Raw genomic sequence first — 22716 nt, forward strand, 5'->3', positions numbered from 1 at the left:
GCCTTCAGCCCGCGGTTAACCCGGGCTGTCACAGCGGCCCCTCGGCGCGCCGGCTCTGTCGGTCACCGGAGGAGCGTCCGTCCCCTCGGGGCTGGACCCGCACCCCCTGTCCCGAGAGGGCGGCATCGCCCGTCGGGCGCTCCCCGGCCCCCGGGTAGGGGCGAGGGGGAGCGGGGCGAGCCCCGGGGCTGGCGGAGGCGCTCCCCGAGCCGCCGGAGGAGCGCCGGGCGGCTCCGGTTTCCGAGGCGGATTTAACCTTTGCGGCGCGGGGCGGGGGGGCGGCAGCGATGGGGCGGGCGGCGGGCAGGGCCCGGGGCAGGGCCGGGGCAGGGGCCGGGGCGAGGCGGCGCCTCGGGCACGGCGCTGGGCTGGGCTGGGCGCGCAGGGCGGCCGCCGCCTCCCGCCGCGGGGATGAGCGCCTCGGCGGCCACCGGTGTGTTCGTGCTCTCGCTCACCGCCATCCCCGTCACGTACCTCTTCAACTGCCTGGCGGCCACCGGCAGGTGAGAAGGGACGAGCCCGGCGGGGTCGGTACCGGCGGCGCGGGGTGAGCGGGACGGGGCGGGCGGCGGAGCGGCCGGGTCCTGCCCGCGTCCTCTGACGGGAGCCGAGCCGGGATGCGGCGGCAGCGGCCGCTCGGCCCGGGACCCTGTCCCCGCCGGTGGCCACCGCCCGCAGCGCGTCCCGGCCGCTCCCCCGGGGCTCCCGGGCCGGCGCTGCCGCCGAGGGCGGCTCCCGCTCCCCGCCGGCACCCGCAGCCTCCCCCGGACAGCCGGCAGCAAAATGCAGCTCTGTGTCAAAGCCGGCGGGAGAACTCCGGCCCCGCAGAGCTCCCGAGGCGCGGGCTGCCCGCGGGCACCACGGCGAGTGCCGCTGGAAATGACCCTGTGCCCTCGCTCTGCCAAAAACCAGGATCCCGGGAGAAACCGCAGGTCTAGAAAAGGAAAGTCTTTCCTCATAGCAAAAACCGCTTCGCTTAAAGGTCTGTGTGGTATTTTGTGATCCCACAGCCCGGGGTGTTTTGCAACTTTACTGCACAAATATTTGCTTCTTGTTTTTAGGGCTTAGCTACATCTGTTCCTTCCTCATTTTCCTCCTTCTGGCCCATAACTGAATTTTTTTGTTTCTCATTGCTAGAGTAATGTCAAATAACACATGGTGACTGACTTGATTAACTGCCAATATTTATTTCAAATTGATAGACTGCAGTGAAAAGTCACTGCTATATTAACAGCTGTAATGGTATGAAGAAATTCATCACTGGGAAAACAGACTAGCAGAAGATTCAAAGCATAAAATAAATCAACAAGCTAGTACTGCTCATCCTGACTAACAAAGTATGTGTGTATATTTTCTGAAATATTTGGTCTTGCGAATTCTTTGCAATAATTTTAAGTCAAGTTTCACTAAGGTTGATATTGTCATAATATAATACGTTCATACACAACTTGTTCTCTTGATACAGGGTGGTACTATGCATGAAATGATGTACCAGATATTTTTAGCTTATGCTTCTGGACTTTACCAAATTTTCCCCTTTATTTTTTTCTCTTGCACAAGGACAAAACTGAAGACTGAGGAGGAGAATCTTACCTTAAAGAGAGCTAAAGATGATTTACACCCTTAGATCTATGAAACAATTTTAAATTGATTTTCCTAGCTTTCATTTTCTTGGGGAAGGAGACAAATTTGCTTTGTGCCAAAGATTTTTTGTGCTTTATGCCACTCCCACTGTAAATGCAGTAACATTATAGCTCCATCAACAGGGAAAAGATCCTTTTCCCTGAGCCCACCTGCACTGATCACTGAACATACTCAAGTGGTCCTGCCTTGTAGGGCTGGAGAGACCTCTGGTAGCACTTCCATAACTGACCATTAAGCCCAGATCTGTTAGGGGTGCTCCACATTGCTACTCCTATTCCACAGGACTGATGTAGTTTCTTTCTGAATTTGTAATTTCCTGAGTAGATAATTTATTGCTGAGGTTAGACAAAATGTCCCCAATGATCCTTTTTGGCTTTGAAATGTCTGTGGGTTTGATCCTCATCTTTTATTGCACATTAATTTTCCCATAGTTTCTGTTTATCTTAGTATAAAAACTGATTTTAGCCAGATAAATCTAGATTTCTGGATATGTTGTTTATCTAGTTATTTTCATATTTTCTTTTTTTAGCTGGTCACATGTGAAAAGAGAGGCACATGAATTCTGCAAAACTATAGGATGAATATTATGCTAGACTATGCAATAAACTTTAATATCTGTATTTTAAATTATTCAAAGTTACTTTATGAGTATGTGTGTTTGAGGAGAGCTGGCTGAAGAAGTAAAATTCTGTTTATCTTTTAAATTCTTCCTTTTTTTTTTTTTTTTTTACATACTGCTACAGTTCCTGGGTAATCGTTGCTGTTGGATTGCTGGTTCTGGTTCTTATTGCTCTGTCGGCTCGTGTTCTTGTCAAGAGAAAGCCACCCAAAGACCCTCTGTTTTATGGTATGTCCTGGGAAAGCTGAATGTCCTGGCTCACAGCAGTGAGGCTCACTCATAGCTTTGCTCTAGGCTGCCGTGGCTCGTGCACTTTGCCTTGCTCACCTGCAAAAATGACAGGTCGTGGTTTCCTCTCTGCCTCCTTTTGGTTGTCCTTTCTCCTTTGCAAGTGATGACAACAGTCAAGGCTGTAAACTTCATGTGCCCAAGTTATTTGAAAGGTTGCACAGTCCTTTCTACAGACACTGAACTTCTGTGGAGGCTGTGCCTACAGCTCTACAGAATTTCACATTCCTCAGAAAAGCTTCCTAAGAGCTGTGTTGACCAACTTCTAATTAAAAAATCCTGAGCTATATGGAAAAGTCATATTGTGTGTTAAATATCTGTGACCTCAAAGCTGACACATCCAGTTCAATAGTTCATCCAGTTCAATAGATCTGAATACCCTGACAATTTATTGGACTGTAAAGAAACATTGTGATTCCAAGTATTTATTAATTTTTTTCCTTTTTCTTATTACAGTTTATGCTGTATTTGCCTTTACCAGTGTAGTGAATCTAATAATTGGGCTGGAACAAGATGGAATTATTGATGGATTCATGACTCATTACTTGAGAGAGGTAAATAATAGTTTGTCTTAAAAATGTAAATAAAATCTTCACTATAAGTAACTTTTCTGTGTATTTGTCACAGAAAAATAGCCACTTATACCTTCAGAATGAACTTCTTCTTGAGTTTTGTAGTGGACTTGGTTCGTTATTGTTATGGATAAAACCTTCATTGCCTTGTAATTTACCAGGAGAAATAATGTAGCTTTCAAGCTCCATTGTTGTTACATTTAACTTCAGTAACACCGTTCTGTGTTAAATTTCTGTGGGAACTGAAGGGACTGCACATGATTGCAGAAATCCACAGATATCACTCAGGAGTGGATGAGTTACCACACCAAAATGTGTTAACAAGGAGAAAACAAAATTACTCCTTTATTTTTGCCTAATCACTTTACTAAAAGGAATTGAAGTAGAGTTAAAAAATGATGATGCCAGATACCTAGTCAGCAGAATCTGTTGGCTGCTGAATATCAACATCCACCAAAAATAGCTCAGTAAGAGCTTGACAGGAAAGTCACTGAAGTCATTGAAAAGATTCCATGAACTTAAGCATGAAATGAGTTGGATCCTACAAGGTTATATGTCGACATCCATATATTCAGTACTGCTGTAGATCTCCAGGTTGCTAAATATACCTGTATTTGTTCTATGCTAAATCTGTCTTTATTTTGTAGTTTTTTATCACTAAAATATGGAAAAGTCATATTTTCATAATGTGGCAGAGTAATGCTGACAGTCACACACAGGAGTTTCCCCTTCCACCTTGCACCCTCTATTGCAAAATGTAGAACTCATTCAGTTATGCCTGGTCCTGCCTAGGTCAGGTCTCTGCTTGGAAATGTGTATTGTCAGTCTGAAGCCTACCACTGCTAGAAGGATCTCCAGTTACTTTTCTGAACTTGTTTCTTGCTGTTCTTTATTAATTGTTACTCTTGCTCTAAGCACTGTATCTGTTCCCAAACGACCATGGCAGGGTGAGCCGTACCTGAACACCGCCTACGGCCACGTCATCTGCTACTGGGACGGCTCCGCGCACTACCTGATGTACCTGCTGATGGTGGCAGCTATTGCATGGGAGTGAGTCTCATTTGGGCACTGTTCACTTGGCTTGCATTCTCATATCATCTGCAAAGGCCTTTCTTTTCCATGCACTATTTACATTTTTATTTTGGGGTGGTTTCGCGTCATAGGCCGAAGCAATGCTGTTAAAATTTCATTGCTTTCAGGGGTTCTACCCTTGCCAAGTTACCCTTCCTCTCAGCTGGCTGAGCCCAGAACATGCATGAAGATGTACCCTGTCTTCACCCTGCAGCAGAGTGTAGCACATCTACATGGCTTTGTATTAGCTAAAAGCTGAAAGATGATGTGCATTAAAAGCATGTGTGAAAATAACTTGTGTTTCAAATAAAAAATTTATGGTAAGAATCATGTATTGCTTAGCACCATGATGATCTCTCATCCCTGTTAGAAAGTGATGGGAAGTTTAAGAGAAAATGGTTATTTCTAAAGATTCTTATGCTTCTTGCTGTTGAATAAAGAGTTTGAGAGAATAAGTACTTAAATTCCAGAGGCAAATGTACATGCTGGTAATAGTAGCATTAACAGTATGAAATTAATTATTAATTGTTTTATTGTCCTGTACAGAATGTGATGTGCACACTCATGCAGTCATACTTCAGAGGAGTGACACAACAGCAAATAACTGAGTATGCCCAAAGCCTGTGGTGTCCATGTGATAACCTTGTCCCACACCAATGCAGGATTTCTCCATGACCTCTCTCAGAGGCAAAATCCACTCTTGACTTGTGGCACAGATTTTAAAAGCCTCTGCTTGCTAAAATACAACCCCAGCAATGAGTATAATATTTAGGGTAGGGAATTTTTAGAAATAGTTCAATAATTATGTCTTGTTTTCTTTTGTAAACAGACAAAGCTATAGAACCATTGGTCTCTACTGGCTGGGTTCCATTATCATGAGCATCATTGTCTTTATGCCTGGAAATATTGTGGGTAAGGAAGTAATCTATATGACCATCTTTTTCCTGTGAAACATTTTCTAAATTCAGCATTGTGCTATTTATATTTTAGTGCAGTGTTGGTTCATTTCTGTAATAACATGAAAGAGGAATTTTAGGAATATCAGTAAAGAGACACAAGATACTCTAAAATTTAACTGTGATGAAGAAAAGATAGAGACTGGGGAAAAAAATATACCTTTAAATTTACTTTGCTTTCAAGGGGAAAAAAGAAAGTATTGTGTTTTGATATATCTATAAGGCTTTCATCTAAATCAGGTTTAAATAATGAGACAATAATGTCTCTTAGTACCATAAAAATATAAATCTTACTTTGCATAAAATTTCTAATTTGCTTAGAAGTCTGACTTTTCAGCAGCTTACAATGGGCATCCGAATCACCTTTAAAAGTAAAATCTGGAAGTTATTCTGTTTTCAAACTAAATTTAACATTGCTAGATTTCTAACATAAATCTGTGCATAGTGGTGCTGTTAGAGGTGAGGATTGCAATAAAAATAATTACATCATTGTTACTGGCAGGTGATCCATTAAGGGTGAAACCTTTCTGAAGATTTCCTTTTTAGCTGAGCTTAAACTTTTTAGCTTTAGTTGACAAATGCTCAGCTGAGAAAAACACACAGTTGATGTATCCAAATCCTGCAGTCAGCTTTTGGGAAGGTTGCTTTGGTGCTGCTTTTTATGGCAGAGGAGGAATATCCATAGTGCAGGCTGGGGCCAGCCCAGCTCCCTTCTCTGCAGATACACTCACCACAGAGAAAAGAGCTGGTTTAGTGGGACTGTCCCTTCCTCCCTCCTCTTCGAAAGCCTCTCAAGAGCATGCCTTCCGCCTTCCTTTCTGACCCACAGCACATTTCTCTGGTTTACCTGAGGCTGAGGAGAGCTCTCTGAAAGTTTTGTCCTCAATACAGCCCTTTGGGAGAAATCAGCACTTGGGAAAACAAACGCAGTATCAGGTCTTGAAAAATGGATACATTTTTTCCCCCCATTTTAGAAAGAATGAGGTCTCTATTTGAAGCAGGTTCCATTGAGAGATTTGGAAGCTGTCTCATCCTATGGGATTACCCAATGCAGAGTGACAGATGTGGCTTCCCATCTTCTCAAAAAGATTCTGAAATGGCTTCCTGTCTCATGGGCTCTCTTTTACCTGCATCTCAACTTCTATTGAGCACGTGATTTTCAAGAGGATTTGTGTGTTAACAGTGATTTCTAATGTTTTATGTTTGTTTACCATAGTTGCTTCAGGTTTGATGTTACATAGCATATTTTTTAATTCCTCTGCAACAGAGCTTACAAATTCTCATAAATCTTGTAATAATTTTTTAACAGGTAAATATGGAACAAAAGTGTGTCCTGCTATTTTCCTAAGCATACCATATGTGTGCCTCCCCATATGGGCTGGGTTTAGGATTTATAACCAACCTTCAGTGACTCACGACACTCCAGTCAAGGTAAATCTGTTGTATTTCAGTGCTGGCTGATTCTGGTGGGTTTTATAGGTCCCCTGGCAAGCATGGAATGGGCTGTCACTATTCACTCTTATGACAATTGTTGTCTGGCTCTGAAGACTGCAAAAATATCTATACTGCAGGACTATTTCATTATGGTGGAATAAAGAAAAAGCAAAAGAATTCCATGTCTAGAGTAAAGAAGCCATTCATAGGTGTAATTGTATTTCTACCCTCTATCCAGTTTCTGTCTCAGATTCTTAGCTGATGAAAATACTGGCATTTACCAGCTCCATAAAGCACCACAAAATCCTGTAGAAACACTGCAGTAAAGTACTCTTCTGCAGATGACTTACAGATTTAATGTAATTTAATAATTACATTATTAAATTACATTATTATTATAATTATGTGCTTTCTCTAATGTAAGATTTTATAGGTGACACACTGTACATGAATTGATACAAAAATTCTTTACACATTCCTTATAAAAAAATCTGTAAAAATGTTTACTTAAAACTTTTTAGACTTTTGCCTTTGAAATAACTAGATGGGTTTTAATAAGATTAACTGAGCCATCAAAACAATGCATTAATAGTTTATGCACTGTTTTATTTTAAAAAAAGTCTAAAAATCCCTGCAGTACATAGCACAGAACAGATATTTTAACTTTTAGTGGCTGTAAGCAAGCCAGTTTATTGCCACAGCACTCTGTACCGGTTGTAAGCAATATAATGAATTAATATTTTTGCATCCCAAGAGCTCCTGAGTCTCAGTCAGGTTCATTCTGTACCTGCAGACATGGGCAGAGATGAAGGATTAGTGGCTGCTCAGAGGCAGCAGGCAGCCAGAGTGCGAGTGGCAGAGCCCGTGGCACAGAGTGACAGCAGGCCAGGCAGGACAGACCTCCCCAGAGAGGTGTGAAACTCCAGCCAGCCACCCACCCATTCTTCAGGAGAACAGAGAAGCATAGAGACATGTTCATATCCCCTCAGGGCTGAAGAATACCTGCAGAAACACACCTTTTAGGGCAAATCCCAATGGAAGGCAAATTAGAGGAATCTTCAGATGCTAAACCTGCACAGGCTTATAGGAAACCACATGTCCCATTCCAAAGCCTTTTGAGCTGGTTTATTTAAAGGAGTCACTAATTCTGTCCAGGAGCACATTCTTTAGACTCATCAAGTGTAGTTAAAGGTAGTGATGGCAACTTCTACTGCACACATTAGTGAGAGCAGCCTGGATGAAGGTTTCAGTTTGTTTTCCTGGTATTAAGAATACTGCAGAAATAGAAATTATAGAAAATATGTGATGGATTGATTACTTGCTGAAATACAGCCATGTCTCCTGGGCTTGCCAAGAGATAAAGTGCTTACCTAGGTTTGATATTTTAATTCATTCAGTATTTCAGAGGAACTTAGATTTAATGGTCTGTTTCAAAAAGAGAGTGCAGGAAAAGCTGGTGACCTGAAAATTTAAGATTACACTTCTTTGTGAATACTTTTTTGGAAACCTAAACTTCCTTGCCCAGAAGGTTGTAGGAAAACCCTTGATTCTTTTCACTGGGACCTCATAGCCCACACAAGCTGTTTGTTTTTCAGAAGTTGTATTTAATCTTCACAGATAAGTTATGCTCCATATCTGAGCATGCCTTTAAATCTTAATGTGACTACTCATGAATTTTTCATGTGACTCTTTCAGTCCCAAATTAAGAATTGTTTCCAGGAAATAATTGTGTTTAATGCTACTAATCGGTGAGCTAATCACTGTAAGTCCTGAACATATCAGTAGATCATTTGGAATTAGCTGTAAAATTAAACTTTTTTTAACTATAATTATTTAGAGTTGGCATTAAAAGATTTAGGAAGAAAATATAACAATGGTTTTAAACATGCTGTTGTTAGTATATAAGAAAATACATACATGAAAGCAACAAAAGCAAAGGGTATTCTGTTGGCCAAGGTATACATTGCTATAATATTATTACAAACCCATTAGTTAAAAAATATAATCACTGTGGGGGTAGAAGAGAGGTATGGAAATTTTGGTTGTTTTCTAGTAGAGGAGAGCGTGCAGGGGAGTGGAATGGAGCTATGTCCTCATTTGGAATCAAGCCAAGCTGTGCTGCAGTCTTTGTAAAGCCCAACAGATTTATCTGCAAGTATATCAGCTCAGAAAAGTTTAATATAATTTAAAATTCTTTAACAGAATACACAAACTCAGATTTGTACATGAACTCTGAAGGGACTGACTTTTACAGACAGCACACAAGATTATTCCAATTCCTTAAAACTGATGATGTAAGAAGCCTCTCAGAAGTTGTGGAAAATAGCTTTTTCCTGGAAGTGAGAGAAATTGCCAAGTGTGCCTACCCACTTCCTTGCTGCACAAAAGAACCCCTGGGAGATCTGTGCAGAGTTCAGTGTTGTTTGTGGTACATGGGAAACCTGTGGCAGGCCAGCTCTGCTTGGCCAGTGCTCTGAACACGGAATTCAATTTAGCATGGGGTGATGGGGCTTTACTGGGTAAAAGAGAGGTAAGGAAAAACTACTGTAGCTGAGGCCTGTCAGCAAATTTTGTCTTTCAAATCCTTACTTCTGCTTTTTTCCTTTTAAGCTTTGCATTTTTATTTTGTTTGCACACCTGCATAAAGAAAAAAGGTGTGAATTTTCTGTATCCTGGCAATTTCACAAACTAGTACTGCACCAAAGGTTGATTTCACTTAAACTGGCTTTGTCTCAAAACCCTCTAAGCACAAAGTTCTATTGTAGCTTTGTGACTACAGTAAATACACACATCCATTTAACATTTAAAGAGGAATATTGAAATATTTGAAAAGAGGAGATTACATGTATCTATAAGCTTCATACATAGTCCAAAAGGGAAAGAAAATGTACCAACTTTCCATTATCCTAGGTAGTCTCTTATTGAAACTCATCCATAAATGACCTTTTTCTTTTATAGGAAGAAATATTTGAATATAGACATTCTTTGCAGGTAATATTAAAAATACTCCCACACCAGTACACTGAATACTGTGAAGTGACACCATACTGCCAAAACCTGTTACTTGTGTTTGAAAATCAAACTAAGGTGTCACTTTTATTTTCTGGAAAAGATCCTTTAAAAGAAAATCAGGAAAATATTGTTATGAAAGGGATGGGTTATGTTTGCCACAGCCTTATTTTTGTTAATCTGTAATCCAGATCTTGTAGTATTTACTCCGAAAGTGCGCTTGCAAGATTGGTTCTCCTGTTTCAATAACTTTATTGTATCTCGATCCTGTGTGCTTGTAACTGTGCCCCCGAATCCTAATTTTTGTTTTGCACTTTGGAGACAATTCCACAAGTGTATAACAGGAAGGAAAGCAGGTTTTTCTTTTGCTGTACACATGCCAACAAACGGCCAATAAAAAGGAAAAGGAAATGAGTAACAAATATTCATGGAGAAGTTTTCCCTCTGAGCTACAGAAAGATACTCTGATGTGTTTATAATTTTGTCTGTGACTACACAGTACAGAAAGTGTAGCTCAAATGATTTCCATGGGCCCTGTAGGTTTTACTGTGCAGGCAAAGAGATGCCTTTGGTTCCCCCAAGATGAGACATCGAAATGGCCTTGGCTGTGCAGAGTGTGGTCCCCTCCCCTCTGGCCCTGCAGCAGGGGGGATTCCTGTGCTGAGGAAAGGAGCCACGAGATCAGAGCCTGGAGGTGCCTCAGTGCCAGCCCAGGAATGCACAGCCTTCAGTGGCAGAAGAGGAAAAGGAAGGGTTTCCACATGCTCAATACACACACCTTTCATTCTCTGTTTCTGCATTGCACACTAAGATACATTGTTTGCTCACTGAACTCAGCAGAGGACTCAACCAGCCACAGAAAAACTTTTATTTTATGCCAGTGATAGTTCATTCATTTTAATAGTGTCAGAAGCTACTGAAAACCAGCATTCAATTATGAGATGGATCCAGTCCTTTTACAAAGCATACTAGATTTAACTTCAATATGTTTGAGACAAACCTACATTTCTCTAAGGCTTTTCTACAGACGGACATTCAGGAAAACAAATTATTTCCAATCACAAAAAGACAACTTTGAAGAAGTTACTCTGCTTTAAAGCCTTAGGTGATTGCACAGTTAGTGTTCATTTGATTTGGGTGGCTTGAAATGACAGTAATCTGTATTGAAATGGCTTCAGTTGGATCCATCCATTTCTAGACTTTATTCAGATTAATTTTCTTCACTACATGCTGTAAAGTCTGGAGCCACCTTTTTAGGTGGAAATCTTTCTGAAATCAGTGCATAGATGTGATGTTTCATGATGTTCCACCACTCCACCTTCTTTGCAGTGACTGATCTGGAGTGAAATACTTGTCTGGGGTGACATGGGACCAGGATGTACTGCCTAAACCCATTCTGTGTTGCAGGTGGTTCAGGAAGTCCAGAAGAAAGGACTCTTAAGACGACCAATAGATTTAATGTTAGCTGCATACCTCATCCTAGCCACGGGGTTCTGCATATTTAGGGGCATGGTAAGTTGAACATATTTTAATAATTTAAGCTAATTTTCAGTTGAACTTTTAAATTTGAGTCTGTATGAAAAAGCACATACATTGTGGTCAGGGGAAAACCTGTAACATTTGGGTTCAAGTAGGCCTTAGATATAAAAGGATAAATTATACATGGTAACTATTGGTGCTTTGCTTCTCCATTCTGTGCTGTGTGCAGCATGTTTTTCAAAAGAAGGTGCACAATCACCAGAGTAAATAGCATCCCAAGAGAAAATCAACACCACCTAAAACTGTTTTCTGGTCTGTTCCATTTATGGCCAACATGGAGACAAAACAACTAAAGTAATTCTGCATTCATGTGTTTCCAAGCAATAATGCACATTTAAAATTATATACAAAACCAAGTTAGCTTACACTGCATGAGAGAGAACATTTCCACCTAAAAGGAAAAAGTATTATCCATGTTACCTGAACAACACATTGTTTCTACTTACCAAGAGACAAGTTTTAAAAATGGTCGCTCTCTAAGCTTAGTAGATTGAATTAAAATTTCTGAGGGAAGGAAGCAGCAGTGAAAATGCTTTCAGGAGTAAATCCAGTAGTAGGTAAACCTATTCCCTTGTCAGCTCTAATGCATTTTCTGTCTTAAGCAGAATGAAACTTGTGTATCATTCAGTGAGCACAGCCCAAATGTTTAGGCATCTCAGATAACTGCCTGCTTGCTTGATTTGTAGATTTGATCCTTTCTAGAATAATTCAAGTAGAAGGTGATGATAAATACCCAGCAACATTTTATTTACCTAGTGCAGATTGTCCTTTTGTAGTTGTGCTGCTCACATTCCTGTCTCTCTTAAAACTTGCCTCTCAAACATTTTTTTCTTCTAATTTGTCAGACTGCTTTATTTCTTATTGATCTTACAGGTTATATATCTTAACAGATACAGGTTAAATCAGCTGGTTTACCTGTAATTTTACTGTGGAAAATGGTCTTACTTGGTTCTGTAGTCCCACTTAATTTCTCAGAGGAATTTTTTTTGTTGGTTTTGAAACTGTGGTAATTTCCTAATAAATTTCCTTCACCAAGCAGGAATTGCTTACTGGCCTTGCTTATACATACAGAGACCAACTGAACATCTCTGTGTAAGGTGCAGGAACCATAATTTTGTGCAAAAGTTCATAAAACACAATCCATTTCAGTCCACTCAGACCTCCTTTTTGGATGTCCATGTTGGAAAGAACAGAGAGGAATATTGACTGTAAAGGTTTGCATTGCACCCTCAGAGTCACACAATAAATGAACATGAAATCAAGCTGTGCAAAACTCACAGTTCAGCCCTGTAGTTCAGGCATTAATGATGCCACAGACACACCCAGGGACAGCTGCTCACGTGGATAGCTCAATCTAGAGCAGAATTTTCTGTAGTAGTTTTAAGGCCTACTATGAAAAGGAATTGTTTTTGCAATCTTTCCATGTTCATTTGGAGCTTTTTTTCCTATCAGAATGTAAAATCTCTGCTTTTCTACTCTCAAAATGTATTACTTTAAGTAACACCTGTCTCATGCACTGCTCTCCACTGCTACCTTGTCCCAGTGCAGTTCTTTTCTTGGACTACATCCATAGCCTGCTAACCTAAAAATGGGTGCTTATCCTGTAGTTTCCACTCTTGGAGCAATTTTCCATTGGAAAGTTCATTTGGTGGGATCAAAGGCTATTTATCAGAGCAAATCAATAGCAATTATACTTTCACAACAGCATAGCCAACTGACTAAATTCTCTTCCAGTCAAAATCTTCTTGCAGGCTGCCAGCATTTCCTCACGAGCCCACTGAGCAGGGGCTGAGAGGAGGCTGCATTTCACCTGTTAATTGGTGATCACATGAATCACCTTTGCAAGCTCCAGGGTAGCTGTGCTGCAGACTGTGAATGCACCTCTCAGGATGGTAACACACATCAGGTTGGCTGTTTCAGAACAAATTGATCACTGGAAGTTTTAAAACTTCTTCTCAGATTGCCCTGGACTGCCCTGCTGAGCTCTGCCGGCTGTACATTCAACTGCACGAGCCCTACATAAAGGATCCTGCTGCCTATCCCAAGCTCCAGGTAATGCACCAACTGTGGAGTGGTAAGGAGTGATTTGTAAACTGCTGCAAAGATAAAGCCATGGGTTTCAGAGATGACAGGATCAATATGGGAATTCTCATTCATGGCAAGTTAAAGAGTATTTTCTAGTACCAATTCTAGGATACAAACGCCTTGCTGTGATAAGCTTAACTTAGGTTCAAATTCCTTACATGGAGCTACACATCTAATTACTCAGGGTTCTTTTAATACAGCCCATGAAACAGATCTGCATGCTTTTTATGTTCATTTCCCTTCCTTAGAAAGGTAAAGTAGGCTTTCAGTCTAGAATTATGGAGCAAGAAGGGGTGTAATAAGATTCCTTAAGCTCACATTGCACTTCTGTCCCCACTGGCACTTCATACAAAAAGCAGTGCTGATGAGGGATTGTGTTGCTTCAGTTCTGTAGTATTTGATGTTGACATTCTTTTGCAGGCCTGGCTGCTGCACAGGGACAGGCCCCAAAGCAGTCAGAGGACACAGGGGTAAAGAAACGAGCAAAAACCAAGTGTCACTGCTGGATGAGTTCCTTCTGGGAAAGGGGGGGTGTGGATGTGTCTCCCAGCTGAGAGTGCAGTGGAGCCTGACAAAGGCTCCCTGTGTTGTATGGACAAGGAGTTAAGCCAGGCCATGGTTTTTGGCATGCTCTCAAGATGGTAAGGGGCAGAAATACATGTTCTGGATGAAGTGGATATGGATGGGGCAAGGAGACAACAGCCACCAATATTAGGAGAGACCTTAGGGTATCTGGATCCAGTCAATGGTATCCAGGTGTGACAAAAAAGCCTGGGAATCATTGCTGCCAGAAGTGTAGTTCTGAGTAGTCTCAACTTCTCAGTAAGCAGCTGACTGATTTTTAAATGCATCTCCCTCACACTGCAAAGCAATTAATATTTGTGTTTGAAATGCAGATGCTGGCGTACATGTTCTACTCGGTGCCATACTATGTGATTGCTCTCTATGGCCTGCTGGTGCCTGGTTGCTCCTGGATGCCTGATTTGACCCTTATACATGCTGGAGGACTAGCTCAGGTATTTTGTTGCAAAGTGTTCACTTTTAAATTACATAATAATAAGTAGAGACCGATAGAATCAATAAGGGGCCCGTGCAGGTTTTGTGCTGATGTAATCCAGATCACCTTTTGTATCTGTAAAAACCCCTTAATTTAAGGGGGTGAAGAATCAAATGTACTACCCTCTGATGACCACATTCTTGCTTTAGCAGACTTCTCTCCTTCTACACAATGTTTTTATTGGGCTCATTTAAACCTTATTAAGCACCACACACTCTTTAGCTGGATCATGAAGGAAGCCCATCTTAAAGCTGTGACAGTCAGTTGTAGAAAAACCCAACAAAACCCAAACATGACACAACAGCACAATACATTGTTTCCATAATATGTGTTGGCCAAGTAGGTAGTTTGAAATATATAAATGGAAATAGGATCTCCTTGTCACACAAAACGTACAGCATCAGTGGATGATATTGAGAGAACTCGGGGAACCTCCTGGGCCACAAACCACGGTAACACCCAGATGTGTTTGTGTTGCCAAAGGCAGACAGTGATCATATTTCTTTTACTCATTCCATTCTGTTTCTCTTAAATAAACAACTGCAGTTAATTACTAAATGGGGCTGATGCTTATGAGAAGGCTGACCAAAACAAAACAATTCAACAGGAACTAGTAAATTACTTATGACAGACAGATGAGCATTAAACAGATGAGACACAGGGACAATTGGTTTGTTCTGTACATAGGAAATGAAATGTGTGTGCTCAGAACATCCAGGAAATGCAGAAAAGAAGCACAATAATCCTGCCACAATATTGACAACATAGGGACACAGCAATAACTGTAATTCAAATACCACTATGAGACAAACACAAACCAACACTTGGTTCCTCAGGTCTGAGATAATCATGGATACACACCACAATCCACTTTAACTGCCCAGTAAGAAGGGTGGAGTGACATTTTCTATCTGGGAGCAGTTAACAGAGATTAGGACTTTTTTCTTCCCTGTCAGTTTATAGAGAATCTTGAACTATCATGTAATATCAAAACAGAATCTAGCAAACATTAATGAGGAAGTTTAGATGATCAAAAGGTATCAAATACTCTACAACTGTGTTTGGCCAAAATCTAATTAAAAAAAACAAAAACACAAGCTAGCTATGTAGGCAAGGCTGTGTCAGGAACTGTCCTCTACTGAGATTTGTCAGGTTTTGTAAATTGCCCAGACAATTGGGAAAGGAACCTCTCCTTCAAAGATTTCTTAACACAACAAACAGCAAATCATTAGTCAGAGTGTGCCAACTATCACAACCTTGCAAACTTACCAGAAGGCTCAGCCTCCCAGTCTGGAGGTGATTTTTTTTTTGTTGGTTTGGGGTTATTTTTTTTTCCCCTTCTATATGTTTCCTGTAACAAATAATCACTTTTTAAAACAGCCCTTTGTACATTTTAGATGTGTGAACGCTACACTTTGTGGCTGAAGTCTAAAACCCCTCTGTTGTTCTTTGTGGTTTGGCCTCAGGATGTCCATTTGAACATTAGACTAACACCCAAAATTTCCCATTTCACTATTTAAAGATCATCCTGGCACCAGCAAATGCTGTGGGCTGACAGAAACTGATTAAGAGAAGTCTATGTTGCTGTGCACTTTTCATATTTTTTCTTGCTTCAAAAAACAGTAGTTGACATTTGGGAGGGTTTTTTTGTCATTTTTACTTTAATGCACTGCAGGATGAACCTCAGTCATCCTACAAGTGAAACATGATTTAATTGATTTGACTTGGTAAACTGTGACCAACCTGGGATGTAAAATGTGAGAATGAATTGAGGATTCTTTCTAGATTACTTGGGTGTTTTGTCATTTTGAGGGAAAAAATACATTTGCAGGTTTGTTTACTGTTATCTTAAGTTAAAACACTTGTTTAATTGATAATTAAAACATATGTAGTTACCAAAACACATTTTGCTTCCTCTGACACACAGAGGTCCAATAAAGGCAAGTATCTGATGGTGGAAGCAGTGGGCACTGCTCCTGGGAATGAACACTGCTCCTACAGATGAGGAACATGGAGATTTTAATTATTTTTATTTCTATCATTATGATGTACGTTTTACAAAAACAAGTCACAAAATACCATGTGATGCATCTAAACTAAGAACCTCCAAAGTGCCTACTAGCCTTTCACACAGACACACATTTACTGATTTTCAGAATTACAAACAACTCTCAGCTTGAATGACTCCATTACTAACATTCAGACTCCAAAATCAATTGTGACCCAATAATTACTAGACTTTCTGAAGCTTCAGGAGGAGCTCTTTGAATTTCAGATGAGTAAAGTACCAGGAGCTTTGATGATACAAAAGGGTTGGGACAGCCTCTGAACTTAATGAAATTGGTATTTCCCTATGCAAGTGAGCCACATGAGAAGGGATGAAGAGTCACAGCCTTGCTAGCCAAAATCATTCTGTCTCACCAACTCTCTGCAGCCCATTTCTCTGTTTTCTCAAACACAAAGTTTACTCCCTCTTAGTGTTTTCCATAACCCTGCCATTTTTGGTGGCTGCTTTCTGCAGTGCTTCTTGTCTACCAGAGACCCTAAACCCAAGGAATGGATTTTTCTAGGTTACTCCCCCTCTATTTGATGGCTTTCTTGGGCTCATGAAACCAGGTCCAAACTCTTCCAAATTATAGTCTTTGCCTGATTTTAGTCAGCCTTAGAGAGAAGGCACAGAGTGAAGAAGGACACCTAACCTTTTTCTGGGTCCTTCTCTGTCCTTAACTTCAGGGTAAAAAATACTTGAAGTATTGCCTATGATTAGGCAAGAAGGCAAAAAATATTGTAAAAAACCCAAATCCAGACTGCTTCATACAGAGAAGCAGATGAATGAGAAGCAGGCAGACACAGACTGCAGTTGCCAAGCTGGGCAGTGCCACATCCAGCACCAGGCAGCTTCCAGCTGCTGTGGGAATGCCCGGGGAGCAGAGCAGCCAAGGCTTCGGGGTAACAAAGGCTGGATGTCAGGCATGTAAGGCTACCTTAGAAGGTTACCTGCAGCATCTCATCTGGTTGATTTCTCAGCCAAGGCTCAGGGGTATGTTGGAGCCTCAAAATTCTCCACTTGGAGAGGGGATCAGTAACAAAGCACCGAGGAATGGCTTATTTACTGAGAGACCCCAATCATGGTGAGGTAACAGACTCGAGGTTTCTCTCACTGAGCCCACACTACTGCACACAGGCACAGAGCTCTGCAGGGACTGACAGCTCAGAATTAGGGGTTTGGTGCCAGTCTGCCTGGTACCTGAAGGAAGAGCAGGCCTGGGCTACTGGTGAGTGAGAGATCTGCTTTTAAGACATATCCCCTGCTCCAAGTAAGAAAAAAAAGAGGTGAAAGAAAGAAAAAAGAAGTAGCAGCAGAGAACAGTAATAGAAGAGAAACACAGGAGATTAAAGGCATAACACAATTTTCACAGAGGCAAATAAATTAAAAATAAACAAAAAAGACTTTACAGATGTAAATATCCTCCTTGGTAATGAAAGAAGCCATGTGTTACAGTGAAAAACAAGCCTAATAAGCAATAACTTCATTATATGGTGCATCATTAACTACTAAAATCTTTGTAGATTACAGACAGGACATCATGTTACTGCTTTTTGGTTTTACAACAATTAAAGCTCACTAATGTGCCACAACTCCTGTAAGAGACAAGACCACGCAGTAAGGCTTGGATACTCAGGCATCTCGGAGGCTCTGGGAGTTCTGAGTCTCTCAGAAGCATCCCCTTACAGCCCCTTTGGACAAAGCTTACTATGAATTATGAGAAATTTACTATCAACTTACTCTGATGCACAGCTGGCTACTCTCACAGACAGGCAGGCCTCACAATCCTCCACAGAGAAGTAGCAGCTTTGCAGCTTCTTCACCCCAGATAAGGCTCTAAAATGCAACTCAGAAGCTCTCAGTGTCTGGGGAAACATCAGACAGCCCAAGCCTCCTGCCTGCAGCCTGCTCTGTCTGGGAATCTGCTGTCCTGTGCTATGAGATGGCTTTTCTGCTCTGCCTGGGCTAAGAAGGCTCCCACACCAGAGAGGGAGCAGGGATTTGAGCAAGCCCACCCAGGTACCAAAGGCAGGGCCTGCCTGAGGCAGGTGAGAACAAATGGGCTGCAAGAGACAGAGTGAATCACCAGGATGATATAAAAAGGCTGCTGACAGTGTGCCCCTGAACATCTGTTTGCTGTGCAATAGCTATTTACAGAAACATACTAAGTGGCACTCTGCTGAAGTGTGTTTGTATTTGATTTCGTTGATTACTTTGTTTCCTGGCTCAGGTTTGCTCAATGAGCTCTCCCAATTCAGTTGAGGTGGTTGGAATCACCTGAAAACCAATTTCCGTTTCTCTTTTGATGGATGGTCTCAGCCTAACCTTTTGCTAGGGTGGTGTATTGAAACACCTGCACTTTATTTCCCTTTCTACTTTGCTGTGACCAGGACCTTGCTCTATGTGAGGCCAAAATGATTCCTGCTGAAGCCAGAGCAGAGGATGTGATTTGGCCATAGTGTACTCCTCTGTGTTCTAAATTCCTGGTGTCCCAGTGCTCTCCTTATGATCAAACTGATGTTTATCTTCTCAGATCTCCTCCACTGCTAACTAACTAAATAGTAATAAAAAAATTGGACATACAATAGTTAATGTGAATGAGCTGTGGCTTGAAATAGCAGGTAACAGATGGAAACAAAAGACACCAACTATCCTGACACTTCTATCTTTAAATGTTTGTTTATGCTAAAAATATGCTTCAGGCCATCAAGCCTGTCTGTGCCTATAACCTTCACTGTATGCTCAGTCTATACTTCAGAACAGCTCCAGCCCAAAACCCAAATATTGCAGACATTTTCTGAAATCATCAGGAGTTCTGAGATCAGAATCTGAAGCAGTCTGGATTAAAAATTAAATAAAACCAAGCCCAAACCAGAACTAACACAGATTCCAAGACTTTCCTTTCTAACTTTACTCAGAGTGAGTGTCTGGCTGCTCCCACTGATGCCTAACTCCCAACAACCCTCCCAAGCAGGTGGGTGAGAGCCCTCCCCATGTCTGGGCTCTGCAGGGATGTGCCCTTCAGTGGACACTTTTCTGGTGAAGGATCATGGGCCCTCTATCACGAGTTATGACCCAGAAAGGCGGGGTGGAATCCTGATGAAATGATCAGTGCCACCATGTGCATAAGACAAACCTCTTACCATGCCACTGATGGTTCCAGTTATGCTTCATACACCAAGATATTAATGATTTTAGTTTAGACTATATTTTTATACCACTGTGCAAAAGTATGATGGATAATTCTGAAATAAGAATAAGGGCTGGCTTGGAAAATGTCACTGGAGATGCAGACTTGCATGCAGATTATGCCATCTTTCCAAAAATATACATCAACTTTACCTTTTTTTAATATATGTGTTATATACACACCACAGGCTCAATTTTCCCATATTGGTGCTTCTCTTCATGCTCGAACTCCTTACATCTACAGAGTCCCTGAAGAAGCAAAAGAGTTTTTCCTGATATTGAACATAATGTATGGGATTCTTCCCCAGCTGTTCGCTTACAGGTGTGTCAACAAGCCAGAGTTTTTTATGAAACCAAAACAAGAAGAAAAAACAGAATAGCAGAACAGTTTCCAGCTCCTGTCCTTGGCTATGTATATAATTGGGTTGGGATGTAACTGAACTGCTCGAATGGAACCCAGACGAAGCGTGTAAGATGTGTAAAATTGCACAACTGTGTAGTCGCACGGTCTGCTTTGTTTATCCTACTGAAAAAGGGAAAATAAAGACAACTGCCTTTAGCACCACTTCTCAACATTGTGACTTTGCGCAGCAGTGGATTGCCAGTTTCCACAGCTATTTTTAAGTAAGCTGCTTTGACAGTTTTAGAAATACTGCATGAAGTTAAATAATAATAATGATGTCAGTGTTTAGCCTCCGCACGCTGAAGAATAGCAGTGCTAGCAGTCCCTGCACAGAGCTACTGCACAACATGAAGGTCAGCATTATGAAGCATGAAAAATTAACATACATAACTCTGTCACATGCACATGTTTTATTTGTCAAAAAGTATGTCTTGTGGGTCAACCTTGTTAAAAATCCCAAGAAATCTTTTAAGAAGCAATCAACTCTTATGGTAAGACTCCATATATGATAAGCAAATCATATAGTTTTGTTAATTCTCTTCAGGATTCACTTCTGCAAGGACTGCTCACTTGCTTGACGCCGAGCAGGTGCTCACCAGCACTTGTGGGCTGGGCACAGAGGGCTCAGGGCCGTGAGCCACTGGGCTCTGGCTCGTGCATTTCCAGAGAGGAGGGGTTTTGGCTGTGTCTCTGCAGCTAATTTGGCTAATGCTGCTGGCTCAGGAACAAGCAGCAGCAAACACAGCGACCTTGGTTTGGGCAGCTTATGCTTCTATTTGCAATTACAGCTATTTCTATGCCTTCTATGTGTATTTATATTAAAAGCAGTACACCTAGTGCCTTTCTCACAGATGAAACTAGCTGAAACATTTTAACTGGAAACACTTTATTTGGGTATGTTGACTTCTTGGTGTTTTGATTGAAAGAATTTTATTTTTAAGCCTAATCAGTAACAAGGAAGCAGTTCACATGGCTGTGTGTTGCACCCTGCACGAGGGGACCCTCAGGGCACTGAGAAATTCAGGCTGTAACACTCTCCTGCTGAACACCGCCGTGCAGTTCCCACCAGCAGTCAGAGGAGACGCCCCAGGTTTTACACCTCCAGCCAAAGGGGCAGGTTCAAAACAACCACAGCTCACCTCAGGCAATGCTTGTTGGCACCCAGCATCCCTGGTGCAGCTCCTCAGGCTTTGGGATAGCTCCATCCCAGTGCCTCTTCCCACGGCAACAAACCCAGCGCTGCCGGGCTGTCACAGGACGTGCTGGCTCACAAACAGGTATTCGAGCCTCTGATGTTACTTCTGGTGTCTTTAAAGAAACTTTGAATACATTCAAGGTGAATTTAATGACCTCCTGTTATCCAGAAAAGGCAAAGTACAGAAAAAATAAAGATCTCACCTGCACTGGTATCTATTATGGTCAACTCATGTTAACAGAATGTTTTGCTTTAATACTTGACTTACATTAATACCTCACATTATTACACGTATGAAGCCAAATATGACGCTAACTTAGTTGCTTACAACCTCAAACCTTACTCCCAATACACATTCCAATAAATTTATTCTGTAAAAACAATACATTTTTTTTGTTTCCTTTTTGTTTTGTTTTGGTGGTTTTTTGTTTTTTTTTTTTCCCTTGTGGTTTTTGTTGTTTTTTTTTTTTTTTAGTTTTTTACAGTAAACTCATCAACTACAAACCTTGAATACGCAAAAGATGTTCCAAGGACAAGCATAACAAGGATTGATAAAACCAGACTAAATATGTTTTCACAATAAAAGCTGGCATAAAAATAAATAAAAATCTCTATTATCACAATAGCAACAATAATGTACACAGAGTAATGGATTTGGAATGCTTACTTACTAGTCTAGTTCTATTTCCAAAAGGAAAAAAAAAGCCAGAATGACAGCATCCTTTTTTAAGCCTTTCGTTATTTAAAATTGATGTTTTGTTTTGGTTTCCCATAGGGCTGTATATCACAGTAAGCTTAAAAATGGAAAGCATCCAAATGAATGATTTCAAATTGTGTTGGCATTGGAAAAATCCTCGTATTAATCTAAAGAAACACAAAAAGACTTTCACTAACTCCACATATAGGAACTAAGTCAGATAGTGTACATTACATCATGGTTTGGAGAAGTATTAAGAGTATAACTAGCTAGGTACTTCTAATAAGGAAAGGTATTTTATTATATTATTGAACTTGGCGGTGATTTCAGCTGAAGAAGAATTTTTCTTTTATGTTGTAAACTGATCAAAACCCAAGAGAGAATGGATATAGGAAAATTTAAAATTATGTTTGTGTGTGGAAGATTATTGTAGCATTGTATGGAGGGGACTAATTTCTAAGATTTAGTTGTGTTTAAAAAATGTTGATTTAGAATGATATAATTTAGAGTTATGCCTTTTCTGTCTAGAAAAGGAATCTAAAACATGTTCAAGTATGCAATATCTTCATAAACCTCAGCCACTGGAAAAAGGGCAACTTCATGCAACCAAATAATATGAAAATCAAAAAGTAACCCTTAGAAAAAAGGGTAAAAATGTCATTTCTGCAAACACAACAGATAGGAATGTGAATAATGTGCATACAAACTGGGATGCTGTTGATGGTACTAATGAACAGATGTGGTGACTCATATCAAATCCAAGAATATTAGACAACCAAACATGTAACCTTCTTGTATTTTCCCTTAATATTCAGCAGTCATTTTGTTGGTTAAGTCTGAAAGAGAAAGAGAAAAAAGTCACATTTAATGTAAGAAATAACATGCCTCATGAAACTTGATACAACTGATGG

At 40.9% G+C, this 22716-nt stretch overlaps 2 protein-coding genes across 5 annotated transcripts in view; one reads left to right on the top strand and one right to left on the bottom strand.

Moving 5' to 3' along the window:
- Nucleotides 1-242: 242 nt before the first annotated feature.
- Nucleotides 243-21645, top strand: TM6SF1 (transmembrane 6 superfamily member 1). Of its 4 annotated transcripts, none has more exons than XM_015638829.3 (10): nt 243-503; nt 2388-2491; nt 3008-3105; nt 4070-4173; nt 5024-5106; nt 6460-6581; nt 11001-11105; nt 13092-13184; nt 14114-14233; nt 19699-21645. In XM_015638829.3, the coding sequence occupies exons 1-10, from the start codon at nt 412-414 to the stop codon at nt 19888-19890; spliced, it is 1113 nt and encodes a 370-aa protein (XP_015494315.1). In that variant the 5' UTR covers nt 243-411; the 3' UTR covers nt 19891-21645. The 4 variants fall into 4 exon arrangements, with proteins under 4 accessions (XP_015494315.1, XP_018863455.1, XP_015494316.1 ...); XM_015638830.3 differs by having other exon boundaries at nt 361-503; nt 19819-21645; XM_033517004.1 differs by lacking the exon at nt 243-503 and adding an exon at nt 1236-1337.
- The window catches only part of HDGFL3 (HDGF like 3), a 42193-nt gene continuing 35762 nt past the window's right edge, over nt 16286-22716 (bottom strand). The window contains exon 6 of the mRNA XM_015638831.3: nt 16286-22641. Coding sequence (XP_015494317.1) covers nt 22636-22641 — 6 coding nt within the window. The 3' untranslated portion in view covers nt 16286-22635. The remainder of the gene's footprint in view (nt 22642-22716) is intronic.

This window comes from Parus major, chromosome 10 (genome assembly GCF_001522545.3).
Source record: "Parus major isolate Abel chromosome 10, Parus_major1.1, whole genome shotgun sequence".
NCBI classification, from domain to species: domain Eukaryota; kingdom Metazoa; phylum Chordata; class Aves; order Passeriformes; family Paridae; genus Parus; species Parus major.

Bases quoted from the DNA above. Each gene is read 5' to 3' on its own strand.
- TM6SF1 (XM_015638829.3), top strand. From the start codon at position 412: ATGAGCGCCTCGGCGGCCACCGGTGTGTTCGTGCTCTCGCTCACCGCC. The intron at 4,174-5,023 runs GTGAGTCTCATT...TTTTGTAAACAG, and splicing joins GTGGCAGCTATTGCATGGGA to ACAAAGCTATAGAACCATTG. The intron at 11,106-13,091 runs GTAAGTTGAACA...ACTTCTTCTCAG, and splicing joins TCTGCATATTTAGGGGCATG to ATTGCCCTGGACTGCCCTGC.